The 26,910-nt window shown below is 42.2% G+C and overlaps 1 protein-coding gene across 1 annotated transcript in view; it reads right to left on the reverse strand.

Annotated features, from left to right (window-relative positions):
* Positions 1-26,910, reverse strand: part of BPIFB3 (BPI fold containing family B member 3) — a 32,517-nt gene continuing 5,607 nt past the window's right edge. Inside the window, exons 4-15 of the mRNA XM_043980794.1 lie at positions 26,660-26,800; positions 20,720-20,783; positions 18,043-18,103; positions 17,287-17,378; positions 16,218-16,397; positions 14,973-15,026; positions 10,882-11,052; positions 8,943-9,010; positions 6,255-6,297; positions 3,692-3,755; positions 1,122-1,198; positions 1-36 (exon numbers count right to left, since the gene is read on the reverse strand). Of these exons, the coding sequence (XP_043836729.1) occupies positions 1-36; positions 1,122-1,198; positions 3,692-3,755; positions 6,255-6,297; positions 8,943-9,010; positions 10,882-11,052; positions 14,973-15,026; positions 16,218-16,397; positions 17,287-17,378; positions 18,043-18,103; positions 20,720-20,783; positions 26,660-26,800 (1,051 nt within the window). The remainder of the gene's footprint in view (positions 37-1,121; positions 1,199-3,691; positions 3,756-6,254; positions 6,298-8,942; positions 9,011-10,881; positions 11,053-14,972; positions 15,027-16,217; positions 16,398-17,286; positions 17,379-18,042; positions 18,104-20,719; positions 20,784-26,659; positions 26,801-26,910) is intronic.

Raw genomic sequence — 26,910 nt, forward strand, 5'->3', positions numbered from 1 at the left:
TCATCCTCGTGAAGCCACAGTCAGCAAGACAGCATTCTGGAAGGATAAATTAAATATAGAGCCATTAAATTTCCCTGCCCTATTCCCAGACACATTTTCATCTACCCTTCAACAGATTATTAACTTAGTGATAACAGGCACTGTGCCTTAGTCATTTCTGGGACCACCACCCCACCCACAGCATTCCCCATTACATAAGAGGCACTCAGGAAATGTTTATTAAATGACTCCAATAAATTAATCCAGTAATTTTGACTGGTTCCCTTTCTTCTCTTTCTCAGATTCTGCCTCCCCCCCCCCACTGTGCCTAGCACAGGACCAGGGTCATGGTAGCTGCTGAAAGAACATATACTTCTCCTGAGAGACCTAGATTCAAGTCCTGGCTGTTACTTACCAGGTACGTGACCCTGATATTGTTATTATTATTATTATTGTTATTATTGAATATGTATTTGCTGATTATCGTTGTTAACGGTATCACAATATTTAGAGCTGGGGAAAAACTTGAGAGAGACTCTAATCTAACTTCCTCATTTACAGGTCAGAACGTTAATTAGACTGCCCAAAGCCAAGATTTTAAACCAAGTACTTTGATGCCAAGCCCAACTTTCTTTCTGATGCAGAAACTGTAATAATAATAATGATGATAACATCACAGTTGTGTCATCCTTTAAGGTTTATAAAGGATGTTCCCTTTACTATCCCCATCTATAAAATGAGAACAATGATTCCTGCCTTGGTCTGCCTACCTCAGGTCATGGCTATTATGAAGATCAAAAGAGAAAATGAAGGAGTAATCAAAAAGAATAGCTAATAATAACAGCTAGAATTTATGGAGCGGAAGGTTTGCAAAGCACTTTACGTATGTGAATTTGTTCAATCTTCACAACAACCCAAGGAGGTATATACAATTATTCTCATTTGACAGATGAGGAAACAGAGACAAAGAAAGGTTAAGTGACTTGACCACAGTCTCACAACTAGTCTGTCCTGATTCCAAATCCTGCAATCTAGCCACTGCCCTACCCAAACTATGGCAAAGGGTAGATCGTGAGGTATTGCTCTCTAAAGTAACATGAAAAGCCCATACAGGTGAAATCAATTCTCAAGGCCTTACTTACATCAATAATCTCCAGAGCAGCATTTGCAAAGTTTATGTTGAGGATCTTGGGCAGAGGGATGCCTACTTCCAAATCCACTGTAAAGAAATCAGAATATAAGACATTAGAATAATTGTCAGAGGCCTTAGGAGAAGACAGATCCTTTTCCTGACTCTCCACTGATTCTCTGAATGGCTTCAGGTCAGCCAATTTCCTTCTGTAGGCCTCAGTTTCCTCTTCTGTAAAATGGGAACAAATCACACCACCCACCTTATTTCACAAGGAGGATATAAGAGGTGATTGTTTGCAAGGTGCTTTCAACTCAGAGCCACAAAGTAATGTAAGTGAGAGATGTTATCATTAACATGATTCTGTGACCAGTTGGTCCAGTGGATTAGAACTGTATACAAAGGAGCCCAAGGTCATGCGCTTGATGCCTACGGTGGTAATTGCTTAGTTTTGCTCTGTCCAAAAGACACAGTGTGGACCACAGTCTATGACCTTGAGCCCAAATGCAATGAGTGTAGCTAACTCAACATAACTCATCCCTCTGTTGGAGATATGACTCAGAGATCATGCCATCCTAATGGGTTAGTGCCATTTTTTTTGCAAGGCAGTGGGGGTTAAGTGACTTGCCCAGAGTCACACAGCTAGTAAGTGTCAAGTGTCTGAGGCTGGATTTGAACTCAGGTACTCCTGAATCCAGGGCCAGTGCTTTATCCACTGTGCCACCTAGCTGCCCCGGGTTAGTGCCATTTTAAGGGGAATCTCTGTCTTCCTGCAGAAGTAAAGGAAGCTGTGTGAAACCTGGGATCCACTTAGCCCCTCTGATAGTATAGGAGCTGTCAATGAGAGGAAGTGAACACATAAATTCAGAGGAGAACATGTAGCTCCCACCCCCAAATTAGGGTCAGCTACCAACAATTATCCACCACGGGCCATATTTGTATGTTATGCATAAATGTATAGGCAATGTCTAAAATGAAACACCAAGAGTTCCCTTTTTCTCGTGACTCTGAGACCAGACACCTGAGACAGAAGTTGAGAAAGACCTCAACTCTGCTGTTTAGGAGTGGGGAGCAGGACTCAAATTTGTGATCACAGCCCACAGTGATATTATGTCTTGTATCCTTTCTTGTTCAATCGTTCAGTCACATGTGACTCTTTGTGACCCTATATGAAGTTTTCTTGACAGATAAAGGAGTTGTTTTCCATTTCCTTCTCCAGTAGATTAAAGCAAAAGTCACACAGCTGGTGAGTGCTTGAGGTCAGATTTGAACTCAGATCTCCCTAACTCTAGGCCCAGAGCTCTATCCATTGACCTGCCCTTAGCTCCCTTATATGTGATTTCTGTGCTTTCCATTTTGTCTTGTTGATAGGATTAAAAAGATAGCCATCAGGGCAGCTAGGTGGCACAGCGGATAGAGTACCAACCCTGGAGTCAGGAGGACCTGAGTTCAAATCTGGCCTCAGACACTTGACACTTACTAACTGTGGGACCCTGGGCAAGTCACTTAACCCCAATTGCCTCACAAAAAAAAAAAAAAAAAAGATAGCCATCCTATCTTACTCAATATCCCCACACAGAGATCTATAACTCCTATCTCCACGCATTTACACTGGTGTCCTACTTTCCTAGAATGTAATAGCTTTTCATATCTACCTTTAGAATCCCTTGTTGCCTTCAAGATTTAGTTCAAGCCCCCTTTCTTCATGAGAACTTCCTTGAACCTCCTCCTCCCCCAACTCCCCTTGTTATACCCTCTCTCCACAAAATACCTTTTGTTCAAATGTATATATTCTGTATATAGCTATGTATGTACATATTTTCCCTTTTTTCCTTCTCCCCACCCTACCCTAGAGATGGCTACCATGAGACACAAATAGGTGTATATAGAGATATATAGATATACATATATGTGTATCGTTACTCCTTATATACTTTTATTTATCAGTTCTTTCTATGGATGCAGATAACGCCTTTCTTCATATGTCCTTTATTTCTAATTTGTGTATTTATAATAGTCAAAATGATTTAGTCACTCAAAGTCATCCTTAAAACAATATTTCTGTTACTGTATACAGTGTTCTCTTGGTTCTGCTCACTTTGTTCTTCATTATTTCACATAAGTCTTCCATGCCTTTCTAAGATCATTGAGCTCATCATTTCTTATTGCACAATAGTATTACATCATAACCATTTCACTTTCACCTTTTACATCTATCAATTTTACATCTATCACAGTTCCTAGCATATAAGAAGTACATAATTAATTTGTGTTGATGGACCAATCGCCAGAAGGTAGATCCTGCCTGTGTGAGGAGGCAGAGTTGGGAGTCTCAGGAGAGATCCCACTGGTCTTATTCAACTATGGGTTGTGGGTCAAGAATTGAGTTAGTACAATCACTTAAGAAACTGCCTTTTAAAAAGAGATCAACCCCAGAATGTGCTGATTAATTCATATAAAATGCACTTGTGATAGCGCTGGTGGTGAAGGAACAGTGGGACAGAGCCTTAAATAGCAGCAACAAGCTAAAAGGATAGGAACATCGAGCTGGAAAGCAAGATGAGAATGACAAACACTCCATACCATTGAGTTTGGGCACGTAGACTGACCGCACGACATCGCTGAGCCACTCTTCTAGAAGTGAACCCTGAAATGGAGTACATAGAGGGGTTGGCAGGGATGGCTAAGGTCCCATCGGCTCCTTTCCTCTGTTAATGTGCAACCTACTGTGTGCATCCAAAGCCTAGTACATTTGCCTCTAATCCTGGCAGGAGCCATCAACATACATACAAGGAGAGAGAGGTCCTTGCTGCCTCCAGCCAACCAACATCCCCAGCTATCTGAGCTATCTAAAGGGAAACTTCTACAGACACATGTATAGCACATTAGACCTAACATGAGTACCTCAATTCCAGTCTCGGCTCTAAGGCTTCCTAGACAGACAACATCTAGCATTGTGCTCACCCATGGGCACACGATTTCCCCTCTTTGAATCTTGGGTTCCTCCTCTATAAAATGAACATAACAGTCCTGGAATTACCAAACCCACAGGGTTGTTGTAATAAAGGCTTTAATAACCTTGCACTCTTATACAACCTATGGATGCTTCAAGATCATCCCTGACCCCTACCCTGCTCGATTTACTTTCAGGATCTAGTCCTAACTGGGGCACTATCTTATATTATCCCTTTTCTAAACTCCCCCAATACTGTTGAGGGAATCACCATTCTTCTAGTCACCCAAATTAATAACATTAATGTCATCATCACTTCCTCCTTCTTCGTTACCCAATAATATCTAATCGGTTGCCAAATCTTTTTTCTTTCTCCACAATATCTTTCTTATAAAACCCCTTCTGTCTATACAGCTACCACTTTAGTCTTGATCTTCCCTTAACTGGACCATTGCAACAGCCTTTTTTATTCTTAATTTTTTTTCAATTAACAAGCATTTCTTTTCTCTCCCTCCCACCTCACCCGTCCAATGGAAAACAAAAACAAATATGCCTTTTAATTAGTCTTCCAGCTTCAAGTTTCTCTACACTCCTGCCCATCTTCCCCAGCTACTAAAATGGTTTTCCTAAAATTCAAGTCTGACCATGCCACCTCTGCCTACTTAATAAACTCAGGCAGTTCCTTATTATCTCTAAGATGAATTATAAATTCCTCTAGCATTTAGAGCTCTTCACTACCTGACCCCTGACTGATTTTCCAATCTTCTTTCACATTGCCTCCCTCCATATGCTCCATAATTAAGCCATACTGTCTCTCTCACTAGTCTTCAATACCCAGTGATCCTTCTGCCTTTACACTGACTGTCCCCTATCCCTGATAAGCCCTCCCTCCTCCCCTTCACCTCTTAGGATGCATTGATTTCTTGAAGTCTCAGCTAAAATGCTACTTTTCTGAAGACAGACTTTCTTGGTCATCCTCCCCACCCTACCCCCAGTTGTTAGAGCCTTCTCCTCTAAGGTGGCATTACAACTTATCTCCCTAATTAGAATGTAAACTCCTTGAGGGCAGGCATTGTTTTTGCCTTTTTTTGGTACCCCCAGAGTTTAACACAGTGCCTATCACATAGCAAGCATATAATAAGTGTTTGCCAAATGAATGAATGAATGAATGAATGAATGAATGAATGAATGAATGAATGAATGAATGAATGAATGAATGAATGAATGATGGTGCTACAAAAAGTAATATTTGTTCTGTATAACTGTTGGTTCTAAAGTCACTGCCATCTAAAATCATCCTTTAAAAACCACCAGAGATCTACGATCATCACTTGCTTAAATCTTTCCAGAATCTGTTTGGGTTTTTTGACCCTGAGTTTCCTTGGGGTAAAAAGCTCCTCATTCTATAGAGTTAAATGACATTTCATTGGTTCTAAAGCTTCCCTAGATTGCCTAATTCTGGCACTTGTGAATCCTAGTTAATCTCTACATCATACACCTATGTTCTCTCCAGAACTACAATGGGATGTCAGCCTAGTATGGTAGAAAAGATACTTGACTAGTACTCATGGGTCCTAAGTTTGAGTTGCATTTTAGTCATTGACTCAGTCACTGTACCTCCCTGGGTCTTAATTTCCTCTTCTGTAAAATGAACATGATAATGCACATGCCTCCTTCACAGGATTGTTGTGAGGGTCATTTGAAAGAAAGGATGTGATTGTTAAGGGACTGTGGAGTTCTGCAGGGAATCCTAGGCCACCCAGTGGCCCAACCTGGCCCAGCAAAATGATCCCAGGGACTTCAGGGAATTCTAAATTACACACACAGAGTAATTTGGAGAAAAGATACTCATCAAAGGGTAGAAGATGGGAAGGGCATGGGGGACGAGAAAGCTTAAAGCAGATGTCTTTGAGACTTTCAGCACCAGCTGGGGTGCAGCTCCTTCCTCGAACTTGCTGGATCCCTGACCCCCTTCCCAGAGCAGCTCAGGCCCTCAGAGTGCTTGTACTCAGATCCTCTGAACTCCAAGGACATGCACTGCCTGGGTTGGGGTTAGTGGAGCTGAAATAGCTGGGGAGGGGACGGCTAGGTGGCTAAACCTTTTCCTTCACATAAGCAATCTGTGGTGTTTCTGAGACAGATCCAGGGATGACTCACTTCCTTTCAACCCCATGGCCTTCCCCAAGAACTTACGTCAAAGTTAGCAGAATAGGAAGAAACCAGCTTGGCACTGAGCCTGCAGGGATGAAGAGAGATATGGATGGGTTATGGGTTATGGATTCTGTGTCCAGGTATACCAAAGAGAAGCCAGAGGAGAGCTGATAAAGCAGAATGGAGGCCCCAGAGCTTCCTCCAAACTCATGAATTTCCCTCAGCATTTTATTCCTATATGTGATATTAGAGGTCATCTGGTCCAAACCGTTTGTTTATAGATAAGAAAACTGAGGCCCAGAGAAGGAAGGAAAGAAGCATTTATTAGGTGCTTCCTATGTGTCAGGCACTGTGTGAGGCAGGCTCTTTACAAATATCACCTCTTCCGATCCTCACAACAACCCCGGGAGGCAGGTGCTATTATCTCCATAGGGAACTGAGGCAGACGGAGGTGAAATGACTTGCCTAGCCAAGATCACACAGCTAACTCCTAAGTGTCTGAATCTGGATTTGAACTCAGGGCAGGGACTGTCTTTGTTTTTACTAATTGGATCCCTAATATTTAGCACAGTACCTGGCACATAGTAGGCACTTAATAAATGTTTATCGGATTGGGTTAGATTATGTCTTCCTGACTCCAGGTCCAACAGACTCTAACATAGCTAGTAAATGATAGAGCCAAGAATTGAGCCCAGGTTTCTTGATTTTAAATCCATCATTATTTCCATTATACTATGCTGAACTCCACAGCCCAGAGAAACCAGATCAACAAGGTAAGTGAAAGAAAAGGAAGGAGAGGGCAGTCCTACGCCACTGACCTCAATGGCTAGCTTGGGTTGCTGTGTGTTTGTTGGGGCCTAAAGAGGAACAAATCTTGGTTCTGAGAACAAGGGGAGAAAAAGAAAAGGAATAGGGCAAGGGAAGTGTGGTTTGTCTGACATGGAGAGGCTAGGGTTTAAGGGGAGTTCTCTTAAAATAGCTCCCCAGTGCCCTTGGCCTTGTCACTGGAAGAGATAGTTCTGCCTTTAATTCATTCACTATGTGACCTTGGGCAAGTCACTGGGCCACAGGCTTCTCCTCTATAAAATGAAGGGAATGTACTATGAGAGTTTTTAACTATATATACATATATGCAGTCTGAAGAAGCCAGTGGACCCCTTCATATAAGAGCACTTTTAAATGCATAAAATTAAAATACATAGGACTATGAAAGAAATCAATTATATTGAAATATAGTTATTTTTAAAATTTTAAGAACACACACCCAAGTTCAAGCATCCCAGATTAAAAAACTTTAGACTAAGTGATCTCTGAGGTCCCTTTCAGCTCTAGTAAAAAATAAGTCTCCCACTTGCCAAGGGTTAAGGTATTAAATGCCTTGGGAGGGAATAGCTGATTATCTGAATACGCATTAGTAGGGATTAGCTTATCATCTAAACCATTCCCTTGAGGCACAGGAGATCTGGAAAGGGGCAGAAAAGGGGGCTGTGTCAACTAACAATTATAACTTTCTAACAGACAAGGAGTTTAGAGAGAGGAAGTCTGACATCCACACACCATCGATTAGAGTTGAGGTGTAAACAAGACCCTAACTCAAGAATAGGCCAATTGTTCTCTACAGCTTAACATTAACCTGCCTCTTTGCACTGCCCAAGTCAGACAACCTGCTCAGCCATTGGAAAGGGTGAATGTGCCAGGGAGAGGCCAATCTGGAGAGGGGGATTTGGGTGCCAGCTGGTGAGAACTGAAGGAGAGGAGAGAGAGGACACTCAGTAGTCAGAGGACAGTATGAGGACTCTAAGTCTGAGAAAGGAAGGGAGGGAGGGAGGGAGCATTTACTAAACACCTAATGCCACATATTGTGCTGAGATCTCATTTGATCCTCACAACAATCCTGGGAGGTAGGTGCTATTATTATTCTCATTTCACAGATCACGACATTGAGGCAAATAGAGGTTAAATGGATTGACCAACATCACACAGCTAGTAAGTATCTAAGGCTAAATTTGAACTCCAGGCCCAGTGCTCTAACCACTGTTCCCCCTTAGCTGCCTCAAAGCCAGAAGATAGCCAAGGCCCTGGAATAAAAGGTGGAGGGAGTCTCATCTACTCAGGTCCCGTCCGGCTGTAACAGCCATACTCAACAACTTCCTTTTATGAGATGAGGGAAGCAAGAACTAGAGAGACAATTACTTACCCACATTTTAGGGCCACTTTGCTAAGGTGGTTAAGTATATTCCTGGGCTTGGAATGTGTTTGTGACAGAAGTTAAGAACAATAACAGGTGAAAATTAATGAATAGAAAGCATTTGGCAATCATAGACCCAGAAATGTATTTCCTGATCATTGTTTCTGAAAAGTTTAATTCAATTACAATAAGTAAACACTGGTTAAACCTCTAGTATGAGGAAGTAGAAAGAGTACTGGTCCCTCTAGCTCTGAAGGAACCCCCCCCCCAAGGGTCTTCTCTCTGACCCACCCACACCCACCCCCAGCCCACCTCCACCTTGCAGGTCTTTTGACCTGGTTTTGAATCCTGGCTCTACCACTTTCACTTCTGTGACTTAACTTCCCTGGGCCTCAGTTTCCTCACCTGTAAAATAAAAGGATTGGATTTGATGACCTCTAAATTCCTTTTCAACTCTATTCAAAAGGCACTGTTAAGTGGATAATGCAAGTCCATCTATATTTAACAGCACACCAAGGAGAAAATAAAACCTGCCCAGTTACCGTTCCAGAGAAAGGGAGACATGTAGTTTAGTTGCTGAGGTAGCTAGCTGAGCACTCAGTGTCAAGACCTGGATGGAAAAATATATATAAGAAACATTACTCTGATCCTCTGTTGGTTTTCAGTGCACTGAAATTGAATGAAAAAAAAAAAGAATAGGCCATCTCTCACTTTATAGAACATACACATAAAAGTCGAATTTTATGCCATTTCTCTGAACAATGTTTTAGTCCTTATTTTTGTTGATAACTTTTGTTTTTATCCAACCTTCATTTCTAAATAACTCTCCTTTCTCTATCCAGCAAACCATCCTTTATTTTTTAAATAATTATAGATTTTTTGAGGAGAAAAATAGCTATTCAACAAAACCAACCAACACATCAACTTTGTATAATAATATGTTCAACATCCCATACCCATGGTCCTTCACTTCTGCAAAGAAAGATAGGAAAATGCACTTCCTCATCTCTGGGACCAAATTTTGATTTATACAGCTTTACTTTTCTTTCTTTCTTCCCTCCTTTTTTTCCCACTCCATTTACATCATTGTTGTTATTGAGTAATTGTATTCCTGGTTCTACTTACCTGCCTCAGCATCACTTCCCTGAACAATCTTAATTAAGTAACTCCTTCCCACCATCCTTCCACCCCTCATGCTCACTGTGGAATCAGAGACAATTTCCCAAATGAAAGAAAAACAAACCCTTGTATGTGAAAAAAAATTAGTACAAAGGGAATTAGAGAGTGACTCGGCTATAAACTGTTGTAAAAGAGTGGGAAAAGCCCCGAGCTGAAATCAGGAGACCCCAGCTCTGATACTTATTCTAAAGTGATTTATTGTCCTAGTGGGGAAAGCAGCTAGGTGGCTCAATGGATAGAGCACTGGTTCTGAAGGCAGGAAGACTTAAGTTCAAATCTGGCTTTCTATACTTCCCAGTTGTGTAACCCTGGACAAATCATTTAACCTCCATCTACCTCAGTTTCCTCATTTGTAAAATAGGGATAATTATCTCAACTCCCTCCCAGAGTTTTGTAAGACTCAAATGAGATATTATTTATAAAGTGCCCGGCAAACCATAAAATGCTATATAAATGATAGCTGTTAGTATGTCTTGAGGTTTTGTTTTCCTCATCCTCAAAATGAGGGGCTTGGATTACATGGTCTCTAAGGTCCCTTTCAGTTCTAACTTTCTATTTACTAAGGTCTCTTCCAGTTCTGACACTTTTTGATTCTGTTTCCATAGACCTTTCCTGACCCTCAGCTCATCCTTCTGCCCCTCACTGCAGGTTTCACCAGTAGGGATTATCATCCAACACATATCCCTGCCTGAACAATCCTTAAACGTGAGAGGCTCTGTAACCAGGCTTGAGATCCTGATTTTCCCCAGCATCTGTAAATTGACCCCTGAAAACCATTCTCGAGAAAGAATCCAGACACATTGTGGTGAGCCTTGCTGGAATCAGTGTTTGACCTCTCAAGTGTAATATGCTGCTGTTATTATTACCACTATAATTATCATTATTATCAGTCATTATTATTATTATGTAGTAACAATAATATATATTATAGTAGTGGTAACATATATATTATGGAGAAGTTGAAGGTTTACAATAAATTTTTATCCCAAAAATCTATGATGTAGGTAGTACGATGAATATTATCCCCATGAGGAAATTGAGGCTCAGAGAGGTTAAATTACTTTCTTAAGGTCACACAGACAACAAATGGCAATGATAAACCTCAAACTGAGGTCCTCTGACTCCCAATCCAGTGGTAGCAGGGGCAGTGGTAGTAGTTACTATAGTAAGTAGGAGAGTCAGGATTGGAACCCAAATCCTCAGATTATAAATTCTATGGTCTATCCACATTTGTCATTGTCAGTACAGCCCAGATGTTCTCTGCTCTTTGATCCCAGAAAAGCAGAAAGGATAGGTGCTCACCGAATTCAGTGAAAATAGGGATTCGCGGGTCCCTTGGGAGTGATGAACAAACACCTCTATAGATTCAGGGATGGACACTGAGGCTTTCCCAGTCTTCAACATGAATTCTGGAGCTTTCTTCACTCTCAATGTGATCAGCAAAGGTTGGTCTGGGGGCAGAGATTCCAGGGCCTATGGGAGAAATGCAGGGAAGATTTCCTTAGTAAAGACTAAGGAGCAAAATAGTCACTCACACACACACACACACACATCTTAAAATCAGAGAGTTTGGGAGCTAGAAAGCACAGCAGATTCTGAAGATGAAATAAAGGGAACAAGGGAGAGGATCCCAGTTCCTTAATATTGGAATAATAGTTGTTTTGTTTTGGTTTGGTTTTGGTGGAGCAATAAGGGTTAAGTGACTTGCCCAAGGTCACACAGCTAGTAAGTGTCAAGTGTCTGAGGTTGGATTTGACCTCAGGTCCTCCTGAATCCAGGGCTGGTGCTTTATCCACTGTGCCACCTAGCTGCCCCTGGAATAATAGTTGTAAGTAGGGCAAGGCAATCAGGGCTTTTCCCAAAGGCAACCCAATTGGGAGCTATGCTAATAGTACTTGAATTCCTTTAATAGCAGATGTAGAAACAATTAAGTTTAGCTTCTAGTTAGCAAAAATAGTTAACATAGAAAATCGTCAAAGATCTAGCCCCTCCCCCTTTCCCCGTTTTCCTCAACCATCAGTGGACTTAGGTGTCTCAAGTGTACTTGGGTTTCTGTTTCCCTCTACACCTCACTGTCCCAGGGCCTCTCCCACCTAAGAGTCTTGTCTCAAAATCCAAGGTCCCCCTCCCCATCCTCCAAAATCCCTGAATTTGTCTTTAAAAGTGGTTTGAGATTAAATAGACTTCCTTGCCCCAGGTGATGAAATTGCTAGCTGCAGCCCTTGGTGGAAGGGCATTTCAGAGGTTCCCCGGGGTGGCAGGGTGATGATGCCCTTTAGGAAAGGAAACTGCCTGCCCAAACTTTCAGGAGCTCCCTAGCCTTACCCAGGCCCTACACTGCTGGATCCTGGCTGACTTCATGCCAGGCCACAAAGCACCTAATAACCTAACCTCTTTCCATCTCTTGCTCTGGAAACTGTAATCAAAGCAACAAAGCCATAGCAGGAAAAGACAGGTCAAACAAGAAGAGCTCTGCATCCGCTCATCATCCCTGTGTTTTCCCATTCCAAAACACTTTCTCCTGACCACTATATGTAATGTCTTCCCCTCACTGAGGAAAGGGACCAGCTTGCTTTTTGGTTTTGTATCCACCACCCCCATCCTAGTACCTGGCACACAGAAAGCGATTAATAAATGCTTTTTCTTTCATTCATTCATTCATTCAAGTTCCAAAATCCCAAAACATCACTCAGACATCCTTATCTATGTCGTCAATACTTTCTTCTAATCAGAAAGTTCTTCCTATTATCTAACCAAAATCCCTCTAATTCCCACTTCCTCTGATCAGGTGACCTAAGAACAGTTAGGTATTGTTAGCTTAGCTCCCAATTTTGATGCCCTTGGGGAAAGTCCCAATTGTCTTGCCCTAGTTATAGTTTTTCTTCCAGCACCAGAGAGCTGAGATCCTCTCCCCTGCCCCACTTATTTCATCTTCAGATCTCTGCTGTGCTTTTTAGCACTAAATTTAGTAACTGAAAGGCATTTTACTCTGTCACTGGGTAGGATTCAATATGGGGGCAGAGAGAGGGGACTGTAAGGAAATAAAAAATACATTTTCAAAAACTATTTTTAAAAAACAAGAAGAAATGTTGGTATAAACTCAGCATCATAATTAAATATACAATGGATAAAACTTCAGAGGCAGCGAGATGATATAGTAGATAGTATACCAGGTCTGGAGTCTGTAGTACCTGAGTTTGAATCTAGCTTCAGGTACTTCCTAGCTTTGTGACCCTGGGCAAATCACTTAATCTCTGTCTATCTCAGTTCTCTCACCTGTGAAATAATAATAGTACCTGCCTTATAGGGTTTGTCGTGAGGCTCAAATATTTATAAAGTGCTTGGCACATAGGAGGCACTTAATAAATGCTTGTTTCCTCCATCATCTCTTGAATAAAGCAGAAATTCCTAATGTTGCCCTATGCAACCAGGCTTATCTCATACTATTTCCCTTCAGATATTTTCTGTTCCAGCCAAATCGCACTCTTCTCCATTGTTATTCTCTTTCATGAAGTCTTCCTTGTTCTCCCCTATCCCCATTCCATTTCCCAAGTCAGATAATTTTGTCCCCAAAGCACCTCTCACACCCACCCTCTTCCCTCCACTGCCATGGCCACCACCCTAGTTAAAGCCCTCACCTCTTACCTAGACTCTCTGGCTCAACAACTTCCACTGGCTCCCTAGTTCCCCTAGAATCAAATACAAAAGCCTCATCCTGACAATTCAGGTCCCTATGCTTAGCACCTTTCCTGGCCCATAATAGTTTCCATTAAGTGTCTGAGGTCAAATTTTGAACTCAGGAAGCTAAGTCTTCCTTACTCCAGGCCCATCACTCTATCTACTGTGCTGCTTAGCTGTCTGTAGATTCAGGAAGACCTGAATTCAAATCCTGCCTCAATAGTGTGACACTAGGCAAGTCACTTCACCCTGTTTGCCTCAGTTTCCTCATCTGTAAAATGAGCTGGTGAAGGAAATGGCAAACCAGTCCAGTATCTTTGCCAAGAAAACCCCAAATGGGACCATGAAGAATCAGATGTGACTGAAAACTGACCGACTAAAACTGGCACTGTCCTCTTCACAGTGCTTAAAACCTTTTGGAATTGAATGAATGGAACAGAGTAGAATGAGCTGCCACATGGGCTCTCCCTCCTGAAAAATCTCAAAGCATTTTGCCTGGACTTTCTCTCACTTTCTATTTTGTACTTAACTCACATTTCTCTGAAGTCCAGTTATCTCTACACATGTCTTCTTCCCTCACCCTTTTCCCCTCCCACCCATGTCGTTCATTTGTAAACTCCTAGAGAAGAGTCTCTATGTCCCATCTATCTTTGCATCCCTAGCCCTGAGCATGGGGTCCTGAATATAAAAGATACTAAAGCGGTGTGCTGAATAATTGAATCAATCTTCAATGCCCTCATTCTTCCCTAAGCCCCCTTCAAGCCAACTGTGACCTCACACTCTCCCTCCAGGAAAACTTGTTTTCAAGAAAGAATGAACATGAATCGATACCTGAACATAATACCTGAACATGAATCAATAATGGGAGCCCTGGAGATCATCTAATCCAACTCCATCATAGTATGAAGGAAAAAAATGAAGCCCAAAGATAGGAAATAATTTGCCCAAAATCACATAGCTAATTAATGGCAAAGACAGTACTAGAGAGAAGCCAAGTCTCTGACCTTCCTTGGATTCCAGTCTGAACCTTAACTAGGCATCCCAGCACTTGGGGCAAATTCAGGTGGGGAGTGGGGGTGCAGCTAGGTGACACAGTGGATAAAGCACCAGCCCTGGATTCAGGAAGACTTGAGTTCAAATCTGGCCTCAGACACTTGGCGCTTACTAGCTGTGTGACCCTGGGCAAGTCACTTAACCCTCATTGCTCCCCAAAAATAAATAAATAAATAAATTCAAGTGAGGGAAGGGAATTAGTCCAGTCAACTCCCTCTAGGGGCCTAGAAGAGACAATCCAACCTGGGATGCAGTTGTGGGGATAAAAAGGAACACCTGCATCCCCATCCTCTTCCTCTGACCTACACTGGCCCATGACTATCCACCCTCACTCTCTCCCAGACTGGCTTTTCCCTCAACTCCTGCAGGTACATAGACCAAAGGGAAACTCATTCTCCTGAATGCAGCATGAGGGAAATGCCCCTCCCTCCCCTCTAGATATTGGCTTCTGGACAAACCCACCACAGCCTGACCCTAATTACAGCTCTAATTCCTGCAGGCACATCAGGCAGGGTGGGCCCCATTCAGCCCAGAGGGAAGTCTGAAACCACTTAACCATCCCATTTTCTCTTATGATCCACTTACTGCACTTTTTCTGTTGGGGGAGGGAGGGCCCAGAAAGAAGGAGACAGGCCAGTAAGGGATGTGACTACTTCACTTACCTTGGGAACCAGTCCTGACAAAGCCGTGGTTGTCATAGGGATACTGCCAGGAACCTGTTTGCAGACCAGACACAGGCAGTTAGTGGGAAAGGGTCAAATATGGTCAGGCCGGAGGTCTTGCAGTGGTGTTTGAGGGTATGGGACTGGGGAGAGGGGACACAAGCATTGAGAAATGACCTACAAGGCCATTTTTCCACCTCTTCTACCCGTAGTAATTCTTCATGTACACATATATGTATATGAAAAGTATATATTAGCCTTCATATAATACATTGTATATATAATATATTCATTCATATGTGTGTATGTACATATACATGTGAAATTTACAATTTATATGCCACATATATATCACTTATATAGCAGATTAAGATTTGCAAATATTTTACAAATATTGTCTCATTCAATCCTTGCGACAATCTCCTGGGAGATAGGTGCGGTGATGATCCCCATTTTTCAGATTAGGAGACCAAGGCAGAAGAGGTTAAGTGACTTATCCAGGCCCACACAGCTAGTACGTATCCGAGCTGGATTTGAACTCAACATCTTACTATTCCAGGTCAAGCCCACCATCCACTTCACCAACTAGCTGCCTTTATAGATTTTTTTCAAAGCACTTTTTCATATTTCACCCTCTCAGTGGTAACTGGGCTTAGGATGTGCCTTTAACTGAGCTTCAGAAAGGGAAATAGCTCCCACTGTCTACATTTAAAGTCTTTAAAAGATTCACCAAATACTTTCCTTACTGCAATTCTATGATTTCTAAGGATTTATGGTGCTCATTTTATAGTTGAGGAAACTGAGATCCAGCAAGTTAGTGGCAGAGCTGGACTTGAACCTTGGACGTTATCTCTGAATCTGAGACCTCATCACTGGCTCCCATGTACCCTTCAAGACAAATACCAGCCAAGACTTAAAGGAGAATGTGGAAAGTAGAGCCAGAAGAGACCTTAAATATTATCTGGTTCAATTCCTTCATTTTACAGATGAGGAAATTGAGGCCAGAGAGGTTAAATTGAAATGACTTGGTCAAGGTCACACAGGTATTAAGTAGCAGAGCTGGAATTTTAACTCAGGACCTCTAAACTCAACAGCTTGTATTCTTTCCTTTCAGCAAAGTTGGAAAAGTGCTCCAACCCCTCTGCTGAAATGACAGGAGGTTGGGATGTCTGAGGCCCACAGAGAAGATCTTTCCCAATGCTGGCATTTCAGTACCTGCAGTAAACTTCTAGCCCCGTCACTCACCAGTTCAGATGTGATGTCAATGTCCATGGCCCCATTGGTCTGCAGGACTCCAAATACAGTATTGAAGAGGTACAATGGCACTGTCACCTGGGAGGTGTGATCCTCCTTTGGGGGCAACTTGATGGGCTTTGGAGGCTCGGGGAGGTCGATCAGGTCACCAGCCACACTCTTAACCAGAGGCTGAGGGAGAAGCATGGGGTGGAGTGGCAAAAGTGGGAAAGAATATGATTCTGACATCATGTAATGGCTTTCAGCCCATACCCCCCAACTCCCTATGTAGACCTTGCCGTGCCACCCATGACCAGGCACAACACCAATAGACCCTAGCTAGAGAACTGGGACTAGGGGAGTCCTTACCCTGAAGAAAAGCACATTAGGAAAGATACAAAAGCTGTTGTCAAACTTCTAAACAACTCATGGAGAAGAGGGATCAGATATGGTTTGTTGGGTCCCAGAGAGTAGAACTAGGACCAATAGGTGGAAGTTATAGGAAAACAGATTTCAATTCAATATATGGAAGAATTTTCTAAAATTCAGAGCTATTTCACAATAGAATAGGCTGTTCAGGAGATAATGGGATTCCTACTGGGGAAGAGGAGGGAGAGAAGAGCTAGTGTAGACCAGGGTTTCTTAAACTTTTTCCATTCATGACCACTTTTCACCTGAGAAATTTTAACATGACCCTGGGCATATAGGTATATAAAATAGGTATACATAGCCTTTTACTGTTGCCAAATTTTTCGCAATCCCAACATTCAGTTACACAATCCCATATGGGGTCAAGACCCATAGTTTAAGAAGCTTTGGTGTAAACAGAGATTAGATGACTATTTCCCAAGAAAACTAGAGTCAATATTCCTGTTCAGGCATGGGTTGGGCTGAATGACTCTTCCATTCTCTTTTAGGTCTGAAATCTGCCATGAGTCCCACCCACCCAGGCACTCAAGCCCAAGTTTTCTCTACAAAGCATCTAAGTAACAGGAGAGCAGCTTGCAATAACCCCAAGGCTGAGCCATTCACAATTCTCACTTATAGGGTGCTTTACAGCTTCTAAAACTCACTCACTCACATTGATGTCCAACTGGATATACTGGTTGGAGATGAGGGGCAGGGTAGCCAGTGTGAATTCCACAGTGCCCAGGGCACCTATGGGGACAAGGCCTACAAAGGGAAGAGAAAGGAGTGTCATTAAATTAGCCTCAGGCCCCATGACTCCCACCCACTACAGCCTTGGCCAATTGGTCTTTATTCAAAATTCCATACTGACTTTTATGCATATGTTCAAAGCACTTAGTCTAATGTTTTCAAGCCTTTAATATGTGTTACAGTGGAAATAGCATTAGAAATAAGGTTTCTCACTGCAGGGTGATACAAGGGAAAGAGAACCCAAGTTCACATCCTGTCTCTGACACTAACTGAACTTGGACGAGTCACTTGGAGCTCTTTGGACCTGAATTTTCATCATGTGTAAAGGGCAGTCAGTCCTGCCTAACTCAGGGGCTGTTGTGAGGATGTGCTGATATGTGTAACACTTCAGTAAACCAGAAGCTCTTTAGCAATGTCAGCTACAATTATTAATAGAGATAGTGCACATCTGTCCAAATCTGCCCAATGCTGCCCAGAGCTTTCATGCATATTCTCTTGTTGGATCTGCCTAACAAAAGCTTTGTAAGAGATGCAGGACAGGGATTATCAGTCCCCTTTTCCATAGGGACTATGCTAGAAGGGAAATAAGATGGCCAGGGTCACACAGACTTTACTCTGACTTGGCAGTAGAAAGGGAAACAGAAGAAGCCAAGAGGAGGGAGTGGTACCCACAACTTACTTAGCACAGAGCCCAGGAGCTCATTCACCACCTGCAGAACACTGTCCACGATGGGGCACAGCTGCATGGGAGAGAAGGGAGACACACCTGGAGTTCTGGGACTGTAGGATTTAGAGCAGGAAGGGACCATAGCACTCAACTAGCCCGGGGGATCTTAATTTTTTGTGCATTATGAACCCCTTTGGCAGTCTGGTGAAGCCTGTGGACCCCTTCTTAAAATAATATTTCAAGATTTGTATTTGAAGGAAATACTAAATTTCAGCTAGAGATTATTAGAGAAAAATGTAAATTTTTCCCTATCCAAGTCCATGGACCCCCTGAAATCTATTTGTGGATCCCAGGTTAAGAATCTCAGCTCTAATTCAACTCTCTCATTTTACAGATGGGGAAACTGAGACCCGGTGGGGGGGAGTAACTTGCTCAAGGTTACACAAGAATTAAGTAGCAGGTCTGGGATTTGAATACAGGGCTCCCTGCTCAGAACAGTTTTCCTTTTGAGCAGTTTTCTATAAATGGCTTTAAAGTTTATTGTTCTTTCATGGTCTGGAGAAACTGAACTGGGGTAAGAAGCACATGGACACTTTCCAGACACTCCTTTGGAGGCAGGATCTGGGGTAGGTTCTCTCTTAGAACTATTCTTCAGCCTCAGATGGCAAATGTTTGCATTGGTTCAGATAGCTAGGATTCATCCATCTTAAAGAAATTATCAAATGGAGTTAGTTTGCAGAGAGTTGGGGAGGAAGGTAGAGGGAAAGGAGATCTCAAGCATGAATTAGCTGTAGAATATTCAAGTCTCCATGGGCTAGAAGCCAGAAGATCTAGGTTTAAATTTCACATCTGTCACTGACTCACTGTGTGACCTTCAACAAGCTACTCCTCTCTCTGGACCTCAGTTACCCACATTATAAAATATGGGGATTGGTGGCTAAGGTTCCTTCCAGCTCTGACAGTCTCTGTTTTGGGGGCCCAACCTCCTCTGACACTAATCCTGGAGGAGCCCCAGAGTCAGAGGACATGGATTCAAATCTTCCCCTGGACAAATAATGTCTGGGTGAATTTGAACAAGATATTTAACCTCTTTGGGTCTTGGTCATTTCTAAGATAAGAAGGTTGGCCCCTTCCAGCTCTGGGTGTATAATTCCATGATCCTTCTCTGTGCTTCAACTGCTCTCTCTGTAACAGGGATTCTTTGGATGATAATAATTGGATGAAGATGAAGATGAAAATGATGATAATGCTGATAGCATTTAAGGCTTACAAAATACCATACATGTATTATTTGATGCTTGAAACAACCCTGGGAAGATGGTGCTTTTATTATCTCCATTTCATAGTTGAGGAAACTGAGGCAGAGAGAGATTAAGTGACTTGCCTGGGGTCTGAAGTAAGATTTTTTTTTTTTAGTGAGGCAACTGGGGTTAAGTGACTTGCCCAGGGTCACACAGCTAGTAAGTGTTAAGTGTCTGAGGCCAGATTTGAACTCAGGTACTCCTGACTCCAGGGCCGGTGCTCTATCCACTGCGCCATCTAGCTGCCCCTTTGAAGTAAGATTTAAACACAGGTCTTCCTGACCCCAAATCCAGTGTTCAATCCACTGTGTTTCATATCACAGTCCCTCTGCTCCTAGGTTTTCTCAACCATAAAATATAGGGATTAAAGAGGATGACCTTGAAGGTTCCTTCCAGCTCCAGTCTGATGATGCTATGACCTGGGTGAAATCCCTAGGCAAGTCGCTTAACCTCCCTTGGCCTCAGGTTCATCAGTTATAAAACCAGGAGGTCTGGATCAATTACTTCTAATGTCTCTTCTACCTCCAAATCTGTGGGCCATCACTTTATATTCTAGGGTCCCAATTTGCTCTGATTGAGTCACTTATGGGGCTGTGGTTGTAAGATATCACTTGAGAGGGGCAGCTAGGTGGCACAGTGGATAGAGCACCGGTCCTGGAGTCAGGAATACCTGAGTTCAAATCCGGCCTCAGACACTGAACACTTACTAGCTGTGTGACCCTGGGCAAGTCACTTAACCCCAATTGCCTCACTTAAAAAAAAAAAAAAAAGATATCACTTGAGATATTTCAGGGCAGTGATATTGTGCCTAATGTTTTCTCATCTGTAAAATGGGAATAAAAGCACCTTCCTCCCAAGGTTGTTGTGAGAAAAAAGTGAGATAACATTTGCGGGGTGAGGGTAGCTAGGTAGCATAGTAACATGAATAGAGGAACCTGAAGTCAGGAAGAACTGAGTTCAAAACAGACCTTAAATACTTGCTAACTGTGTGAACCTGGGCAAGTCACTTAACCTCTGCCTCAGTTTCCAAATCTGTAATAGCACCTATCATCTGGGGTTGTTGTGAGGATAAAATGAGAAGAAATTTATAAAGCACTTTGCAAACCACAGAGTGCTATATAAATGCTAGCTGTCGTTATTTTCATTATTAATAATATTACTAACATCCTTGTTCCCCCGCCTCTGTCCCCTTCTGCCAAAACTACCAAGTGTGCCGGGAGCTTAGATGGAATTACCTAAGAGGGTTTTCATGAGGGAATTTTAGATGCAGGGATTTAAGGGCTTAACTTGGGTGTCATTTGAGGAGTTATATAAATCTGCCAGCAGGGTCCAGACATCAAGGGTCAGCTGGAGGGCAGCAACCTGGCAGGGCCAGTTTGGAGACTCACCAATCTGGGCAGCACTTTGCAGAGTGTCTGTTCCACCACACCAAAGAGTGGGGCTGGCAGCAGCCTAGGCCAAAGAAACAGAAGAGTTCATCAGTACAAGACCAGATCTTGGGGCAGCTAGGTGGCACAGTGGATAAAGCACTGGCCTTGGATTCAGAAGGACCTGAGTTCAAATCCGGTCTCAGACACTTGACACTTACTAGCTATGTGACCCTGGGCAAGTCACTTAACCCCAATTGCCTCACCAAAAAAAAAAAAAAAAAAAAAAAAAAAGACCAGATCTTTCCTAAGGGATATGAGATGCAGGTGTCACTGTGAGGTTTCATGGGTCTGAGGCATCTCTAGGTGCTGTGAGAAACTCCAAATATCCCTAGGAGGTGGGGGATGTGGGGGATCGTCTACTTCACACAATAGGGACTCAATCACCAGGAACTTCTTCATGTTCTTACTGCACACTACTCCATATCTGTCTCCATGCCTTAGGACTGGTTGCTCCCCAAGCCTGGAATGTGCTGTCCCCCACCCCCAACCTCCTCACATCAGTCCCTTAGAATCCCTGGTTTTCTTCAAAACTCAACTCAAATACCACCTTCTCCATCAAGGATTCATAACCTTTCTGTGTCCTCTGGACCCATTTGGCAGTCTGGAAAAACCCATGGATAGACCCCTCCACTCCAAAGAATACTTTTAAATGCATAAAATAAAATGTGTAGTATTATGAGGGGAAACAATTATATTGATACAATTATCAAAATATATACATATATATATATATATACATTTTATTCCAAATTTATGTATCCCAACTTAAGAATCTCTGTTCTACATGAAGCATTTTCTGATTCCCCAAATCACTAGTATACATACAATACACAAACACATACTCATGTGAGTTTACTTTATTTATATACATATATAATAAACATATGTGTGTTTATGTGTGTATATGCATATATATATATATATATATATACCTATATATACATCCCTACACATTCATCTCCCCCATTTGAATGGAAGATCTCTGAGGGCACTTTTGTATCACCCCAGAATCTGGCACAGTTCCTGGCATACAGTAGGCACTTAATTAATAAATGCTTATAGGGCAGCTAGGTGGTACAGTGGATAGAGTGCTGGGCCTGGAGCCATACCATCTTCCTGAGTTCAAATACGTCAAATAAATGTTTATGGATTGGTTAACTAGAGCCTAGCTTCTTAAACTGTGGGTCATGACCCCATAGAGCTTTGATGTGAGAAATTGTTCCCTACAACCTTATGTTCTACCACCAGCATCACTCCATAAGGACTTGTCTGATATGTGAATTTAAAGTTCCCGGGGGTGGGGAAAGGGGGAGGGAAGAGGGCTAAACCATTAGTGATTGACATAGAAATATGAATTATCCAAACGGATTAGCCCACAGACCAGAATCATAGACCATAGGATGTCAGAGTTGGAAGGAACTTTAGTACATATAGTTTATCTAGACTGACAAAGTTGGAAGAAACTCTAAAGTGTACCTAGTCCAGCAGTATGTTCATAAATGTTTAACAACCAGCTCTTTGAAAAACAAAATGTAGGCATGACGCTCTTTTAAATTGAATATGCATTATTAACATCATCTTCTGAAGCAATTCAGAAAATAATCAATCAGGCCCTGATTTGTGGCATGCCAATTTCTGAGGTGTAAATCCTCACGCTGAAAATTTAATAATCAGTTCTCATAAGCCAGTCTGAGCTGGTTGCAGCATATCCTGGATCTAGTAAAGAGGGAATCCAGATCTAGAAAGGGAAAGTTACTTTCTCAAAGTTACATAGCCAGAAGCAGAATCGGGACTAGAATCTAGGTCTCCTCACTCCTCTCAAGCAACTGCACCCATTTTCACCCAGGAAGATAAAATTTTAACAATTAGAAACAACCAGAGCCATGCTTCTAACAAGATGTGGCTCCAGCAAGGAAGCAATCCTTCTCCATAACCTTCCTTCTGAGTCCACTAGGGGGCATTGTCTGACTTGCAGTGACCAAGTCAATGGTTCAGTCACCTGGCAAAGGTGAGGAGAATGAATTCAAGGAATACTTTGCAATTTCAATTGGCTTTTAGCTTTTATTGTCACACTTCCAGAATGCAACAGAAAGAATGCTGGACTTATTGTCAGAGGTCCCGGGTTCAAATCCTAGCTCTGCCACCTAGTATCTATGTGACGTTGATTAGTTAAATGACAGGGAATAGACTGAGGTCTCTTCCATTTCTAAGTCTATGCTCCTACAAATAGTTGTAGTTCTGTTCAGTGGTCCCCTCTTCCCTTCTCGACATTCACATTGAAGTTTGGCTAAAATTTAAGGACATTACTAGGCTCATTATACAACCCTCATCTTACACAGGTGAGGAAACTGAGGACCATAGAAATTAAATGACTTGCTGATGGTTATACAGCTAACTGGGAAGAAAATGGCAGAGCTCTGATTTAAACCCACATTTTTTTTATTCCAAATCTAGTTGTTCTTGAACTATGAAAACCCACAGACCTCATGGGTGATGGGAAAGCCAGCCAAGGCTACCCATAGAGCCAGTCCTTCCCTACCCCCATAGGCACTTTTACCAGTAGGCACAATAGGGAGCTACCTATGAGGCAGGATATTAAGGGTGCCAGGAAAGCTCCTCTTTACCCCTCTATAATTTCTTCCCCAATCTGATCACCAAGAACTCGAATCTATTAGATTGTAAGCTCCTTGAGGGCAGGGACTGTGATTTGCCTCTTTTTGTGTCCCCAACACTTAGCATAGCACCTGGCATATAGTAGGTGCTTAATAAACATTTATTGATTTATTCATCCCCCTACAGGGACGGAAATAGAGGAGAGAGCCTTTCACATATCCCACCAGGGCAAAGTCCAGGAATGCAAGTTTCCTTGGGAGAGTAAACATCTAGGAGGGAGAGACTCACTCTAAGGAATCTCAGAACCCTTGTTGAGTATAGGCTTGGAGCAGTGAACACTGGGGAGGGGACACCATGAGGGATGAAGAGCTAAACCAAACTCCAGCATATGTCTAAGATAAACTTAGCCTGCTTCATCAAATCACAGGATGCCAGAACTGGGAGGCACCTGAGAGAACATCAGGTCCAGTCCCTTGATTTGCCCAAGGTCACACAATTAGAGGCAGAATTGAATCTAAGTCTCTTTCCCATCATATCAGGCTGGTAGCCACATCACCAATACCACTCCTCCTTTTTGCCCCTACACACACATACAAAGACTCCTGCTTCTAATAGCCATTCACTATACCTGAAATTCCACCATTAAAGCACTTCACTTCTTTCTATTTTAAGGACCTTTCAAGAGTCCTCTATAAAGAACCATAGGGGGGCGGCTAGGTGGCGCAGTGGATAAAGCACTAGCCCTGGATTCAGGAGTTCCTGAATTCAAATCCGGCCTCAGACACTTGACACTTACTGGCTGTGTGACCCTGGGCAAGTCACTTAACCCTATTGCCCCATAAAAAAAAAAAAGAACCATAGGTGGCATAGTGGAAAGAGCATTGGGATTGGAATGAAGAAGACTCATCATCCTGAGTTCAAATCTAGCCTCAGACACTTACTAGCTGGGTGACTCTGGGCAAGTCACTTAACCCTTCTTGCCTCAGTTTCCTCATCTGTCAAATTAACTGGAGAAGGAAATGGCAAACCACTGCAGTATCTCTGCCAAGAAAACCCCAAATAGGGTCACGAAGATTCAGGCTTGACTAAAATGACTGAACGACAACTATGAAGAACCAAACTTTCAAAGTGGGATCACAGTTGTAGCTAAGTATAGGGGTGCCTCCCACATTTACCTGGAAATCAGCAGGTCTGAATTATTCAAGTTCACCCTATGAGCCTAGGCTTCCTCATCCTAGGACCTCTTCTGCTCCAGGGCACCTTCTCTACCTTTTAAGGTCTATGATTCCAATTATGAAGTACTGTCCAGATGTGAGGTGACAAGATTAGCTTTTGTGTAAGGCTGGATGATTTTTTTTGTAGTTTTTTGTTTTTTGTTTTTTTTAGTGAGGCAATTGGGGTTAAGTGACTTGCCCAGGGTCACACAGCTAGTAAGTGTTAAGTGTCTGAGGCCGGATTTGAACTCAGGTACTCCTGAATCCAGGGCCGGTGTTTTATCCACTGCGCCACCTAGCCACCCCTGTAAGGCTGGATGTTAATGCAATAACAATAACAATAACAACAACATTAGCTATATTTATATCTATAGAATACTTTAAGATTTGCAAATAAGTCACTTTACATAGGTTATCTGATTTAAGCATCGCAACAACACGGTGAAGCAGGGGCTATTATTATTATCTCCAATTTACAGCTGAGGAAATTAAAGCTAAGAGAGATTGAGTGATTTGCCTACCCTGTATCACACAATAAGTGCCTGAGGAAGGATTCAATAATAATAGCTAGCATTTACATCTGGTTTAAAGATTCACAAAGCGTTTTAGAAATATTATTTCATTTGATTCTCACAAGAACCCTTGGAGGTAGGTGCCATTATTATCTTCATTTTACATTTGAGGAAATTGAGGCAGAAAGAGATTTGGTGACTTTCCCAGGGACACAGAGTTAATGTGTTTAAGACTTAAGATTGGAACTCAGGTCTTCCTGACTCCAGGACCAGCTCCTTACCCATTGTGTTGCCTAATTATCCACTGAGGCATTGAAAATGTGATTGGATTGTTGGTGGAGCTGTGAACTGATCCAACCATTCTCAAGCGCAATTTGAAACTATGCCCAAAGGGCTATAAAGCTGTGCATACCCTTTGACCCAGCAATACCACTATTAGGCCTTTTTCCCAAAGAAATCATAAAAAAGGGAAAAGGACCCACATTTACAAAAATATTTATAGCTGCTCTTTTTGTGGTGGCAAAGAATTGGAAAGTGAGGGGCTATCCATCAATTGGGGAATGGCTGAACAAGTTGTGGTATATGAATGTGATGGAATACTATTGTGCTGTAAGAAATGATGACCAAGCAGATTTCAGAGAAACCTGGAAGGACTTACATGAGCTGATGCTGAGTGAGATGAGCAGAACCAGGAGAACATTGTACACTATCAACAACATTGTGTGTTGATCAACTGTGATAGACTTGACTCTTCTCAGCAATACAATGGTCCAAGATACTTCCAAAGGACTCATGATGGAAAATGCTCTCCAAATGCAGAAAAAAAAGAACTGTGGAATCTAGATGCAGATTGAACCATACTATTTATACTTTTTTGTTTTGATTTTTTGAGGTTTTTTCCTTTTGCTCTGATTCTTCTTTCACAGCTTGACTAATGCAGAAATATGTTTACTGTGATTGTACATATATATATATATATATATATATATATATATATATATATATATATATATATATATATATATATATATATATATATATAAAACCTATATCAGATTGCTTGCTGTCTTGGGGAGGGGGTAGGGAGGGGAGGAAGGAAGAAAAGTTTGAAACTAGAAATCTTAGGAAAACAAATGTTGAAAACTATCTCTACATGTAATTAGAAAATAATAAAATACTTTTATGATATAAAAAAGAAAATGTGATTCAAGGGGGACAGCTAGGTGGTACAGTGGATAAAACACTGGCCCTGGATTCAGGAGGACCTATTTTCAAATCCGACCTCAGACACTTGACACTAGCTGTGTGACCTTGGGCAAGTCACTTACCCGCAAAAAGAAAAATGTGATTCAATGGACAAGAATTGCCTGCATACCCCATGATCTATTTTATAAATGGAGAGTGAAATTATGAGACCATCAGGACCAAGAGAAGTCCAAGTCCCAAGAAGAGGTGATCATAGAAGGAAAACCTTGGGTTCTGTGGGTCATGAATGAGAAAGGAGGTGTTTTCTTACCTGACTCAAGCCAAGCCCTAACCCCAGCCCAGCCAGTACCTACCCAGATAGCAGGTTGATGTGACCCAAAAGGGTACTGCAACTCTTCACAATCAGGATTGGTGTTCCCTTGGGACTCACCCCCAAGGCCACCCTGGATGACACATTCACCTCAGCTGCCACTTGCAACAGGCTTCCCAGGGGACTGGAAGAAAATTCAGAACTGTTAAGGGCTCCCTTCCCCAAGTGGGCCAAGAGACCAGCACCATGCCATAAAGGAGTGGAGGTATGCCCAAGTGGCTACAACCAGATGTA

This window comes from Dromiciops gliroides, chromosome 2 (genome assembly GCF_019393635.1).
Source record: "Dromiciops gliroides isolate mDroGli1 chromosome 2, mDroGli1.pri, whole genome shotgun sequence".
NCBI lineage: Eukaryota > Metazoa > Chordata > Mammalia > Microbiotheria > Microbiotheriidae > Dromiciops > Dromiciops gliroides.